General features: G+C 38.2%; 1 protein-coding gene across 2 annotated transcripts in view; it reads left to right on the top strand.

The window, feature by feature from the left end:
• Nucleotides 1-13,593, top strand: part of IFT25 (intraflagellar transport 25) — a 39,453-nt gene extending 25,860 nt beyond the window's left edge. The window contains exons 4-7 of one of the 2 annotated variants that reach the window (XM_065888199.1): nucleotides 7,302-7,408; nucleotides 9,013-9,081; nucleotides 11,269-11,312; nucleotides 13,391-13,593. In XM_065888199.1, the coding sequence (XP_065744271.1) occupies nucleotides 7,302-7,408; nucleotides 9,013-9,081; nucleotides 11,269-11,312; nucleotides 13,391-13,504 (334 nt within the window). In that variant the 3' untranslated portion in view covers nucleotides 13,505-13,593. The remainder of the gene's footprint in view (nucleotides 1-7,301; nucleotides 7,409-9,012; nucleotides 9,082-11,268; nucleotides 11,313-13,390) is intronic. The other variant, XM_065888203.1, reaches the window with a different exon arrangement.
• Nucleotides 13,594-14,388: the final 795 nt, after the last annotated feature.

The raw sequence follows: 14,388 nt of genomic DNA, 5'->3' as shown, positions 1-14,388 counted from the left end.
CCCAACCATATCAATAATTATATTAAATGCCAGTATTCTAAACACTTCAATTAAATGGCAGAGAGGGTTATACTGGGTAAAAATGAAAGACCCAAGTATATGGTGTCTGCAAGAGATGTACTTTAAATATAAAGTCATGAATAGTTTGAAAAAAGAAGGATGAAAAAGATGCACCCTATCAATAGTAAGCATGAGAAGGTGGCTGTGGCTATAGTCATATCAGACAAAGTAAAATATAAGGAGTATTTCCAGATGTAAAGGGGACATTTTATAATGTCAAAATATCAATTCCTCAAGAAGAAATAATCTAAATGTATGTTGACCTCATAATCGTTATTAAAAATACATAAAGCAAAAACTGACAGATGGGAACTTCCCTGGTAGTCCAGTAGCTAAGACTCCACGCTCCCAGTTCAGGGGGCCCGGGTTTTATCCCTCGTCAGGGAACTAGATCCCACATGCTGCAACTGAGTGTTCACATGCCACAACTAAAGATCCCACGTGCCACAACTAAGATCCCGCATGCCGCAGCTAAAGATCCCGCATGCCACAACTAAAGATTCCACATGCCACAACTAAAGATTCTGCATGCCACAACTAAAAGATCCCGCATGCCACAACTAAGGATCCTGCATGCCACAACAAAGACCTGGCACAGCCAAATAAATAAATAAATATTCTGACTTCCCTGGTGGCACAGTGGTTAAGAATCCACCTGCCAACACAGGGGACATGGGTTCAATCCCTGGTCAGGAAGGTCCCACATGCTGCAGAGCTACTGAGCCCCCGTGCCACCACTGCTGAGCCCACACACCGCAACTACTGAAGCCTGTGTGCCCTAGAGACTGTTGCCACAAGTACTGAGCCCACGTGCTGCAACTGCTGAAGCCCACGCGCCTAGAGCTGACGCGGAGCAACAAGAGAAGCCACTGCAGTGAGAAGCCCACGCACCACAATGAAGAGTAGATCCTACTCGCTGCAACTAGAGGAATCCCACATGCAGCAATGAAAACACAACACAGCCAAAAAAAAAAAAAAAAAGAATGTTTTAAAACCAATAATTAGGGCTTCCCTGGTGGCACAGTGGTTGGGGGTCTGCCTGCCGATGCAGGGGACGCTGGTTCGTGTCCCAGTCCGGGAGGATCCCACACGCTGCGGAGCGGCTGGGCCCGTGAGCCATGGCCGCTGAGCCTGCACGTTCAGAGCCTGTGCTCTACAATGGGAGAGGCCACAACAGTGAGAGACCCGCGTACCGCACACAAAACAAAAACAAAAAACAATAATTAAATGTCTCCCTTAGGAAGCTAGATAACAAAGAACAAATTTTACCAAAAGAAAGTAGAGGACAATAAATAACAAAGGTAAGAGCAGAAATCAATGAAATAGAAAATAGACAGACAGAAAAAATTATCAAAGCCAAAAGTTGACTATGTGAAAAGGTTTATAAAAGTTATAAACCTCTAGCAAGACTGACTAAAATAAAAAGAGAAAATGCAAGTTACTAGTACCAGAAATGAAAGAAGCAATATCACTACAGATTCTAAAACAATAGTAAGTCAGTATCAAGAACAGATTTAGGCTAATCAGTTTGAAAACTTAGATGAAATGGACAGATGCCTTGAAAAACTCAACCTATAAAAATGACACAAGAAGAAATTTAATAATTTGAATAGTTTATATCAATTATAGAAATTATGTAAAATATTTAGAGAAAAAATAGTACCAGTCTTTTAGAAACCCTTTCAAAAATAGAGGAGAAACATTTCCCAGATTGTTTTATGAGAACAGCATAACCCTGATACCAAAGCCTGACAAAGACTTTACAAGAAAGGACAATTAAAGAACAGTATCCTTTGTAAACATAGACCCAAAAAACCTTATAAATTGAATTCAGCTAATGGAGTTTATCATAAGAATGCAAGATTGGCATATTTACCACATTATCACAGGAATACAGATTGAGTGTAATTTACCATATTGCCAGAACAAGGGAGAAAAAAAATCATATGATCATTCCAAAAAATCATTTGACAAAATTCAGCATCCATTCATGATAACAACTCTCAAAAAATTAAAAAGAGAAGGGAATTTTCTCAGTTTGATAAAGGTATCTACTAAAAATTTTCAGCTTAATGATGAAATAATAAATGCTTTCCCAATAGAACAAATGAGTATATATAACAAAACAGAAACAGACTCACAGATATAGAAAACAAACTCATGGATATCAGTGGGGAGAGGGAAATGGGGAGGGGCAAGATAGGGGTATGAGATTAAGAGATACAAACTACTACATACAAAATAGATAAGCAACAAAGATATATTGTACAGCAGCAGTCCACAGCCTTTTTGGCACTAGGGACCAGTTTTGTGAAAGACAATTTTTCCATGGACCAGGGGGTGGGGGTGGGGTGGTTCAGGCAGTAACACAAGCAATGGGGAGTGGCAGGTGAAGCTCCACGTACTTGACCACTGCTCACCTCCCGCTGGGCGGCCTGGTTCCTAAAAAGCTGCAGACCAGTACTGGTCCGTGGTCCAGGGGTTGGGGACCCCTGTTGTACAACACAGGGAAATATAACCATTATTTTGTAATAACCTTAAATGGAGTATAATCTATAAAAATAGTGAATCACTGTGCTGTACACCTGAAACTAATATAATATTGTAAATCAACTGTTCGGTTAAAAAAAAATGCTTCCCCTCCAGTATTGGAAACAAATCAAGGATGTTTGTTCTCACCATTTCTATTCAGTATTGTCCTGGAGGTCTTAAACAATGCAATAAGGCAAGAAAAGACATAGAAGTCATAAAGATTGGAAAGAGAGCAAAATTATCTTTGTTCAGTATAGTATGATATCACTTACGTGTGGAATCTAAAAGACACAACAAACTAATGAATATAACAAGAAATGAAGCAGACTTACAGATCTAGGGAACAAACTAGTGTTTACCAGTGGGGAGAGGAGAGGGGGAAACTATTGGGTGTAAGATAGGCTCAAGGATGTATTGTACAACATGGGGAATATAGCCAATATTTTGTAATAACTGTAAATGCAAAGTAACCTTTAAAATTATATAAAATTTAAAAAAATTTTTTAAAGAAAATTATTAGACATAATGAGGATAATGATCAAAATGCACCCTTGTGGTATTTCCCCAAAGAGCCTTCCCCTTCCAGATGGCAACAAGGAAAAATAAGCTTTAGAATGAGTCCTCTTTACATATCTTGTAACCAAGTAGCCTTTTGAACTATTCATAACATTTATTTGAGTTTCAGTTTCTCCAGGTGTGTGTGTGTGTGTGTGTAAATCAAGAGCTATTGGCCACTAAAAAAATATTGCCTTTGTTCGCAGATTATGTGAATCTACATAACCCTAAGGAATCTGCAAAAAACTGCTAGAGCTAATAAGTAAATTTAGCGAGGTCAATACACAAAAATCAATTGTATTACTATATACTAGTAGGAAGCATTTAGAAAATGAATTTTTTAAAAATTCCAATTACATTAGCATTTAAGATGTGAAATAGTTAAAAATAAATTTAATAAGACATGCAAGACCTTTACACTCAAAACTATAAAACGTTGCTGAGAGAAATGAAAGAACTAAGTAAACGAAAAGATATACTACATTCATGATTGGAAAACTCAATATTGTTACAGTGGCTGTTTCTCCCTTAAATGACCTATAGATTCAGTAAATCTCGATAGACTTTTACATAGAAATTAACAAGTTGATTCTGAAATGTGTATAGAAATGCAAACTAATCTTGTCAGACTAATTTTGAAAAGAAGAAATCTTAAATTATCTGATTTCAAGATTTAAAATAAATACACAGTAATCAAAACAACATGGCATTTTTGTAAAGATAGATCTATATAGATCAGTGGAACAGACTAGAGATCCCAGAAATAGACCCACACATATAAAGTCAATTACTTTTTGACAAAAGGCTAAGGATACAGAAACAGGTCAATGGAATAAAATGGAGGGGCAGAAGTACATACACCCATAGACAGTTCATTAATTTTAGGAAAAGACACTTAGGTGATTCAATAGGAAAAGGAAAGTCTTTCTTTTTTTTTTGGCAGCATTGGGTCTCCATTGCTGTGTGCAGGCTTTCTCTAGCCGTGGTGAGCAGGGGCTACTCTTCATTGTGGTACACTGTCTTCGCATTGTGGTGGCTTCTCTTGCGGAGCACGGACTTTAGGTGCACGGGCTTCAGTAGTTGCAGCACACAGGCTCAGTAGTTATGGCATGTGGACTCTAGGGCGCACGGACTTTAATAGTTGTGGTGCGCAGGCTCAGTAGTTGGGCTTAGTTTCTCCGCGGCATGTGGGATCTTCCTGGACCAGGGATCAAACCCGTGGCCCCTGCATTGGCAGTCAGATTCTTAACCACTGCGCCACCAGGGAAGTCCAAGGAAAGTCTTTTTAACGTGGTGCTGGAATGACTGAATAAACATGTGGATTAAAAAAACCCTCAACCCCTGCCTCATACTAAACACAAAAATTAATTCAATATGGATAATAGAACTCAATTCAAAGCTAAAATAATTAAGTTTCTAAAAGAAAATACAAGAAAGTACTTTTGTGACAATGAAGTAGGCAAAGGTTTCTTAATAAAAACACAGGGCTTCCCTGATGGTGCAGTGGTTAAGAATCCTCCTGCCAATGCAGGGGACATGGGTTTGAGCCCTGGTCCGGGAAGATCCCACACGCCATGGAGCAACTAAGCCCGTGCACCACAACTGCTGAGCCTGCACTCTAGAGCCCGCGAGCCACAACTACTGAAGCCTGCACACCTAGAGCCCATGATTGGCAATAAGAGAAGCCACCGCAGTGAGAAGCCCGCGCACTGCAACGAAGAGAGTAGCCCCCACTCACCGCATCTAGAGGAAGACCACGCACAGCAATGAAGACCCAATGCAGCCAAAAATAAAGAGAGGGAGGGAGGAAGGAAGGAAGGCAGGCACAAAAATTACTAAGCATAAAAGAAAAGAGTAATAAAACTGGACTTCACCAAAAATAAAACTAATTAAGGGCTTCCCTGGTGGCGCAGTGGTTGAGAGTCCACCAGCCAATGCGGGGGACGCGGGTGTGTGCCCTGGTCCGGGAGGATCCCACATGCCGCGGAGCGGCTGGGCCCGTGGGCCATAGCCGCTGAGGCTGTGCGTCCGGAGCCTGTGCTCCGCAACGGGAGAGGCCACAACAGTGAGAGGCCCGCGTACCACAAAAAAAAAAAAAAGTTTTTTAAAATAAATTTATTATTTATTTTTGGCTGTGTTGCATCTTCATTGCTGTGCGGGCTTTCTCTAGTTGTGGCGAGCGGGGGTTACTCTTCGATGCAGTGCACGGGCTTCTCCATGCGGTGGGTTCTCTTGTTGTGGAGCATGAGCTCTAGGTGCATGGGCTTCAGTAGTTGTGGCGCACGGGCTCAGTAATTGTGGTTCGTGGGCTCTAGAGCACAGGCTCAGCAGTTGTGGCACACGGGCTTAGTTGCTGTGTCGCATGTGGGATCTTTCTGGGCAAGGGCTTGAACCCATGTCCCCTGCATTGGCAGGCAGATTCTTAACCACTGCGCCACCAGGGAAGTCCAAAAGAGCTTTTTTAAAAATGAGAAAATACTTAACAGACACTTCACGAAAGAAAATATATGAATGGCCAAAAACACATGAAAAAGGGCTTAGAATAATTTGTCATCAGGGAAATGCAAATTAATAACATAGTCAGATATCGTTTCACATCCACTAGAATGGCTAAAAAGCCTGACAACAGCAAATGTTGTCAAGGATGTGGAGCAACTAGAACTCCGTCACATTTCTGTTAGGAATGGAAAATGGCACAACCACTTTGGAAGTCTGACATCATCTTATAAAATTAAACATACCTTTACCTTATGACTCAGCAATTTCACTCCTAGTAATTATCCAAGAGAAATGAAAACATCCACAAAAACACCTGTACAAGAATGTTTATAGAAGTTTTACTCATAACAGTAAAAAATTGGAAGCAATTCAAATATTCAACAAAAATATCAAACAAATAATGAATAAACAAACTATAGCATAGTCTGTGGTGATAGGAATCAGAGCAGTGGTTGCATAAGGGAGGTTGTTTGGAGGGAAGAGAAGGGAAGTTTCTAGAGTGATGGAAACGTTCTTTATCTTGATTAGGGTATTGGTTACCTTGCGATATTGGTTACATAAGCATATACATTTATCAAAACTTTGAATTGCACTTAAGAGAAATTCCACTGTAGGTAAATTTTACCTCCAAAAGAGAAAGAAAAACCTTATATAATTAAAATAGAAGTGATTATTTCTGTAGTCAATACTATATATGTGTGTGTGTGTCTAGGTATATATGTAATTTTACATAGTATATGACCAACATTGAGTGCATGTTTTAATTTTTTTCAACAAACATCTGTTGTGTATCTGCTGTGGGTCAGCCATTGTGATAGTTGCTGGGGATATAAAGGTGACTAAGAGAAAGTGGTTGGACTTACAGAGGGTGTAGCTGGAGCAATAAAAACACAAGAGAAAAGTGCTAATGTAAAAATGGATGCTGTGTGTGAGGTGAGTGCAAAGGAGGGAGAAAGTTACTGTGATTTGTTGGGGTTGGAGAGATGTGACCAAAAAGTGAATAAACTTTTGCACAGGAAGAAGGGCTTTTTAGGTCAAGAGAACCTCATGAACTAAGGCACAGAGGCATGAGCCTACATGACGTGTTTGCAGAATTTTAATTGGTCCAACGTGACTACAATAATGGGAGATGATATCACGATGGGGGACGATATACTTAATGATGGGACCAGATTGTACAGGGTCATAAAATGCCATACTAAGGAGTTTAGATTCATAGGCAGTAAGGGGTCACTGCTTTTAGGCAAGAGTGACATCAATTCCATTTTTTAAAAAATGTATCTGGTAATAGTAAAGAATTATTAAAGTTGGGGAGAGATTAGAGGCAGAATGAACAGTTAGAAAGGGGTTGTGGGACTTCCCTGGTGGTCCAGTGGTTAAGACTGTGCTCCCAACGCAGGAGGCCCAGGTTCGATCCCTGGTCAGGGAACTAGATCCCGCATGCCACAAGTAAAGATCCCATGTGCCACAACTAAGACCCGGTGCAGCCAAATAAATAAATAAATATTTTTAAAAAAAGAAAGAAAGAAAGAAAGGGGTTGCAAGAATCCGGTGGTCGTTTATTTTTTTAAATAGTTATTCACTAGAATTTTGTGATTAAACATTTCTAAACATTTGGCTGTTTTTTTTCTCTTTTTCTTTAAAATTAACAATAGAAATCCAGAAACATTTTGGACCACCACAGGAATGTTTCCCCAAGAGTTCATTATTTGTTTTCACAAACATGTAAGGATTGAAAGGCTTTTAATCCAGAGTTACTTTGGTAAGCATGATATTTTCATTTCACTTCATTTCATTAATTTTCATCATCTTTCAGTTTTTCCATAGGCAGAAGGCACATATGTAAACTTTTGGCAAAACACTGATTTTTTTTTACCGCATGGAATCCAGTTTTCTTGGTGGGGTTGATGGGTGGGGAGTATGGGTTAACTGCCTTGAGCACAGTTAGCCTCTCTGAAACTGCAAATTTGAAACCCTTCCAAAGCACATAATAATTTCCATGCAATTTACTACGTGAAAGCCTTTGGCAAAAGACCGTGTTATGAATATAAGAAGCCAGCTTGCCAGAACACTAGGTTTCTGGACATCTTTATTCCAGATTCTTTTGGCTAGGGGTTCTCTGTCAAATTCTTACTGAAAATCTGATAACCCTGATTATTTGCATTTGATAATTTTGATTCTTTTATTAATAATGGCATTTTCCGAGTGATTCAGGAAGACTATCTCCCACTGGAACATCATCCTAATCCTGTCTTATGTTTATTTAAGGATAAAGTATGTCAGACAAAATCATGGCAGGAAACAGGATATACCCCAGATGACTCAGATGAAGAGACATTATTGATGGGACTACTTACAGAATTATGGCCTGGGTTAAGGGAACAACTAGGGATGGTGAGACACCCAGAAAGTGGCTACAGCAGTAAGCCATTACCTCCCCTGGGCCAAGGGACGGAAATAGTATTGCTGGAGCCCAGTGAGTGCTGGAGCCCATGCATAAGAGCCTGCCCAACAGGAGCCGTAACCATGAACGGACATAACAACTGTCAGACACGGCACTGAAATGGGAAGGGCGCAGAGAAAATACAACCTGATGTCACTTCCCCACTGCTCTTCAGTTTCCTTCCAGTGCCTCCAGTTGGCCAAATCCAACCAGTAGGCAGTGGGCAAGTGAGTCCAGGTGATGCAGTCCCCAGGGGTCCTCCCCACAGGGCACAGAACACAGAAGGGGAAGAATGGATTTGGGGTGAAGGGAACTGATTTAGGGGTAAAGGGAAAAAAACAGTGCAGAAGGAAGATGACTGCATTTTCTCTTCTGTCATTAATTGCGAAGGCTCTGGAGTCAGACCTAAAGTCTGAATTCCAGTTCTAGTACTTACTAGCTCTATATCATTGAACACTTCACCTGGCTTCTCTAAGTTGCCTGATTTCTTTAAGCCTGTTTCCTCATCAGTAAAGTAAGTTAATAATAGCTTTCTCCTAAGATTGAAGAGGCAATGAATATGTCTGACTCATAGTAGTTTCTCCATAAAGTTTTATGATCAAGACGACTAATGGTATTATTTACCAGTGTACAAAAACCCAAAAATCTAGATAATTCCAAATGCAGAAAGACCCTACTAGCTTTGTGTTGTATGCTTGCAAACACTTGTAAGATTACAGTTACACAGTCTGCATTTTACTGTAGGGACTTACGGAAAAACGGAGGGAGTGAGTGATTTTCAGAACATGTTGTTCCTGATCCCAGTACTTTGTGCAGTCCCACCAATGCCTGACGGTCTCAGACAAAGGAAAAAAGGAATACAGGGACAGCAACATAGAATTAGATAGATATTAACACTTTATTTTGTTTATTTACAATGTCAGTACGGACCTTGAGGATTGAAAAGAGCACTTCTAAAGAGCCAGTTGATTTTGAGCAGTGGATTGAAAGAGGTATGTACTGTTTCACCAACATTGTTCTGATCATGAAGAAGTAGAGAATTGTCCTTTACTCTGTATTTCCAACTGGGCTGCATTTTGGTGAAAAAAGATGACTTGAATGATACTTGTGACACACACATATATATGTATATTAAAAAGGACCCTAGGTACCTTCTCCCCTATAAAGCTAGTGACCAGTCTTTCCTCCCACAAACCACCCCCAAGAGGTGACTAGGAACATTGAATGTTGAGGCTCAGGACTCAAGGAGACGAGGCATAGTAAAGAGAGTGAATGAGACATGGAGTAGAAAACAAGGGATTTAAGTGGAAGCGTACATATTGAGTGGTGGGAACTCCAGCCTCCTTCCTGTGCTCTGCTCAGCAACCAGGAATATAGCCCCAGCCAGGAGATTGGAGGATTCATCTTTGGAGAAACTGAATGGTCCCAGAAGATCTATGGATACTGACACAGGCTAGGTCATTCCTGGTCACCCTATCAAAGTCCAGTAGTCAACGAGTCTGGCTCATGCACATTTTTCAAATGATCTATTCATGAGTAACAGAAGCCAAAAATCACCAGACATATGATGAAGGCCTTAAAACCTCAATATAATCAAGCCTTTAGCTCGAATTCCAATCTATAGGAAAAGGGGATAGAGAACAAATTAAATGAAACCACGAGGAGGCAATATGAGAAAATGAGGGACATTTACAGGATAACTGACCTGCTCTCTTCAGTAAGTCAGTGGTGTGGGAAAAAAATGTGTGTGGGAGAGAAAGCAGTTCAAGATTAAAAGAGACTTAATTCTGATTTGAATAAACCAACTATAAAAAGACTGTTAGGGGGACAATGGGGAAATTTGAATATGGACTGGATATTAAAGCATTTTTTATTGTACTATGATAATGGCATTGTAGTTATATAAGAAAATATTCTTATTTAGAGATAGATAACCAAATATTTAAAGGTGAAATGTAATTATGTCTTAGACTTTCTTTAAAATACTTTAGCAAAAAAAATTAGATAAATCAAGTATGGTGAAATTTTAGTAATTGCAAATTCAAGATTATGGGTATATATAGGAGTTATATCCTGTCTTTTATGTATGTTTGAGATTTTCCAATTTTTCATAATTTAAAAAAATGAAGCAAATGAAAGAAGAGGTTATTATTAACTTCTAGTAGAGGAGGAGTTGTCTAAGAAAGAAAATGTGTCACAATTTATTATTTCAGCAGTAAATAATGTTTATATAGATAATAGTATAACCATCAAGTATTGATTTCAAAATTGAGAGGATGGCAGGAGGGAAAATTTGCAGGAGGAGGAGGAAGAGGATATTGGTCCAAGAGACATAAATTTTACCTACCATAATATAAAGTCAGTAAAAAATTGATAAATCAAGAAAAGGAGTATAAAACATAATTCCAGGAAAAACAGCTTAAAGTGTTGAAAACATTTGCCTTTAGGGAGCAGGACTGGAGGAAAAGGGGTCAAGCAGGGAATTACTATTTTTCATTACTTCAGAGAAAGGTTAGGAAACAGAAAGTCATACATAATCTTACTTCCCAGAAACTTCCCTTTTTGTACTACATGCCTTTTAAAATTATGTACACTATTTTGATACAAACAAAATTAATTTCTAAATAATGTCGACATTATTGTATCAATTAAATATTTCATGTTTCCAAAAGAATGTTTGATGTGATTAACTCATGACCAAATAAGATAATCTGTCCTAAAATTACACAATTAAAGGTTTTCTAAAGCTGGACACCAGAAAAGATCAATTCATGGGTGGCATAACTCAGCATCATAGTGAAAATTCATTGTGAGAAATTGAGCCCTAGTCTGTACCCATGAGAATGGTAAGATGGCTCCTTTCAGGCCTGCAATTACTCTTAGTAACTTGATCCTTAAAAAGGACTTTCACATTTTATCAATTCTTCACTTTATATTCCTTTACTGTAATTTACATTTACTTTTATTTATACTCACTAGAGATATTTTATAGCTCATAGTTTATCTTTCATACCTTTTATATCAAATATCTCTATTTTTATATTGAATTTTAACCCCAAAACACTGGTAAATCTGGTCTGACTATAGTTTACCAGATATCATGTGTTGCTGAATATAAATTTCAATATGTCCTCATGCATTTTGAGCCCTACCCCAATTCTGTTGAATTTGTGTTTTAGATCTGGTACATACAGAGGGGCAGCTTCAAAATGAAGAAATTATGGTAAGTAAATATACTTTGAAGAGATAAACATTATCTTTAGCCAGCACAGCATATTTAAATTTTACACCTATCTCCATAGTCATAAAGTTAATAAATACCCTCATAATATTATAGGTTCTGTGTCTCATCAACCAATAGAGACGGTTATTCTCAATAATATATGACAGCATAATAATAATATGACGGCAAGGATAGAACAGAATTCACTTGTTTTTGTTTTGTTTATTCATTTATTTTGTAGTATGTACTTGCTTTCCTTTCATTTGATTCTGTGGGCCTTATAGAATAGGAATCAAAAAAGGTTGAGATGCCAAAATCGGATGTTAATTTAAGTATGAAAGGACAAGGGAGATTCAGATAAGGGAACTGGAGCATAGGATCAGCAACAAATAAGCCAAAGAGAGATGAGGTGAAAAGAGAACCAGCAGTTTCCAACAACATTCCATTGGGCTTTGCTTGTCAAGTGGAATGAATGCCCGTTGATGAGGAAGCTGCTGCCTCATCAGGAGTTTCTCTGTTCCTGCTAGTTTGTCAGGCCCTGGTTTTAGACAAACACAAAAAGCCAAACAACTGTGAATATGTGTTTTTTAGGTAGTAGTGTTTATTTAACTAAGGTGTCTCTAAATAAGGGTTAAAGAGGTACCTTGTCCATTAGGTTTCCTTCTTCACAACTTACTGGCAGCTGCTATGAAATCGGTGTTTCAAATGATTCTCTAGGAGTTTTTGAATCCTGTTAATTATCTTCTCTACCACCTAAGTGTGCCCAATGACTGGGGAGGCCAGTGGGGACCAGAAAAATGATTAATTAGACTGAATTTTATCTTCCTGTTTTTCTCCATCTTTATTAATGGGTTATGGCTAGTAAGCCTCTGCTGAGTATTTTGTTTCAGGACTCACTGTGGATCAGGGAGGGTTGCAGCATCATAGAGCATTTGGAGAAAAGTAAGGGGGAATGGAAGACTGTAAATCACCCAAAGTTTAGTACCGTCTCACAACAGCTTTTACTATACTTATTTTCTTCTAGTTGTTAACCAAATGCATTACATAGTTATAATAGTATGTATGAAAAAATTTGTATCTTTTAAAAATTTAATAATGTATCAAAAGCTTTATAATTTTAAAATTAAATGTATGCAGATAGATGTTAACTGATTTCCTTTTTCCTCTCTCTGTCATTATAACTAATACTACAGGGGACATCTTATGCCTGTTCCTGCTACCACAATGTTCACCTTTTTAATTATTTTCTAAAATTAAATTTCAAGGAATGGAATTACTGGGTCCATGGGTATAGACATATTTATAGCTTCTTATATATACTGCCAAATTGCTTTTTGGAGACTTTTTTTACATTTTTATATAAATGTAAAAGTATAGTAATATTCAGGGTAGTGTATTCTGAGGCATCATCCAACAAATGAAATCTCTTATTATGAAAAATACTTCAGAAAAACACTTAAAAAAATTAATCAGGGCTTCCCTGGTGGCACAGTGGTTAAGATCCACCTGCCAGTGCAGGGGACACAGGTTCGAGCCCTGGTCCAGGAAGATCCCACGTGCCACGGAGCAGCTAAGCCCGTGTGCCACAATTATTGAGCCTGCACTCTAGAGCCTGTGAGCCACAACTACTGAGCCCTTGTGCCACAACTACTGAAGCCCGTGTGCCTAGAGCCCGTGTTCCACAATAAGAGAAGCCACAGCAATGAGAAGCCTGCACACCGCAACAAAGAGTAGCCCCCACTCGCCGCAACTAGAGAAAGCCCATGCGCAGCAACAAAGACCCAATGCAGCCAAAAATAAATAAATAAAATAAATTACTTGAAAATTTTAATCAGAATTGTACAGTGCAATTTTTAACTCCACCTGCTATTCTTCCTCAAACCAAGGCTGATATTTGGCTGCTACATATCAGAATAACTGTACTGTTACGTGTGGCTGGCTTCTCTTCTGAACATTATATCTTATAAATCATTATATATTTAGAATATTATTCTTGCATCAAACACTTTCTTCTGCTAACTGCTTGTTTAACAGTTAACTAGAATTCTAAATCATCTATATTGATTTTTCCCCTACAGGTACGTGATGGCCACGCCACTTACTTGAGATTCATTATTGTATCAGCCTTTGATCATTTTGCATCTGTGCATAGTGTTTCTGCAGAGGGAATAGCAGTCTCAAATCTTTCTTAATAATTATAACAAAATACTCTTGCACTATTTTTTAACAATATATTTATTTAAACATGAAGTTGTTATTATTAAAGGTATTTGTATCAATCTGTTTCAGTTTTTATTTATTTTCTCCTCAACATTTTGTAGGAATTTGGTTCATCAGACAGCAGTGACGGCCACCGTGTAGGGCATAAGAAAGCTTTTGCTTCGGTATACAGCTTAATCAAGGATGTGACTATACATGAAAACAACTGATAATACATTGTGTCCCCACAGTATCTAACATAGTACCCTTCAGATATCAGTGCATTCATTTTTTAAATTTATTGATTGATTGATGCAAAGGGCTAAGGGAGCAATATGGAAAATAAACAATGTACGAGTTCAAAAAAGAGAAAGTATTTATGGGATGGTTTCTTTGAGGTCATGGAACTTGAACTGGGCCCTGTAGGACAAATCATTTTATCTTTATTTTATTTTATTTTGATTTCAAGACCTCAGAGAAGAGTTAGGAAACATATAATCTTACTTCCCAGAGACAACCATTATTGATATTATTTGATTTTCTTTATATTTTGGGAAGGAAATGAACAGGATAGGACAGATTCGGGTGGGGATATAAGACTTCTCTGAATATATCTTATTATACAACTTGAATTTGAAAACATAAATAATATAGCCAAAAGTTAAAGAGCAATTCCAAAATGTTGAAAACAATAGAAATGCATGAACCTAACTCTGTTACAATTGATAAACCCACAGGGGAAAAAAATGGCATTAGAATATAGTATTTTATCTATGCAGTCTATGTTAGTCTCTCTTTTTTTTTTTTTTTAATTTATTTTTGGCTGTGTTGGGTCCTCGTTTCTGTGCGAGGGTGTTCTCTAGTTGCGGCAAGTGGG

Source organism: Phocoena phocoena, chromosome 1 (assembly GCF_963924675.1).
Source record: "Phocoena phocoena chromosome 1, mPhoPho1.1, whole genome shotgun sequence".
Lineage (NCBI taxonomy): Eukaryota > Metazoa > Chordata > Mammalia > Artiodactyla > Phocoenidae > Phocoena > Phocoena phocoena.
The sequence above is the reverse complement of the archived record's forward strand: the minus strand, read 5'-3'. Positions and strand labels throughout refer to the sequence as shown.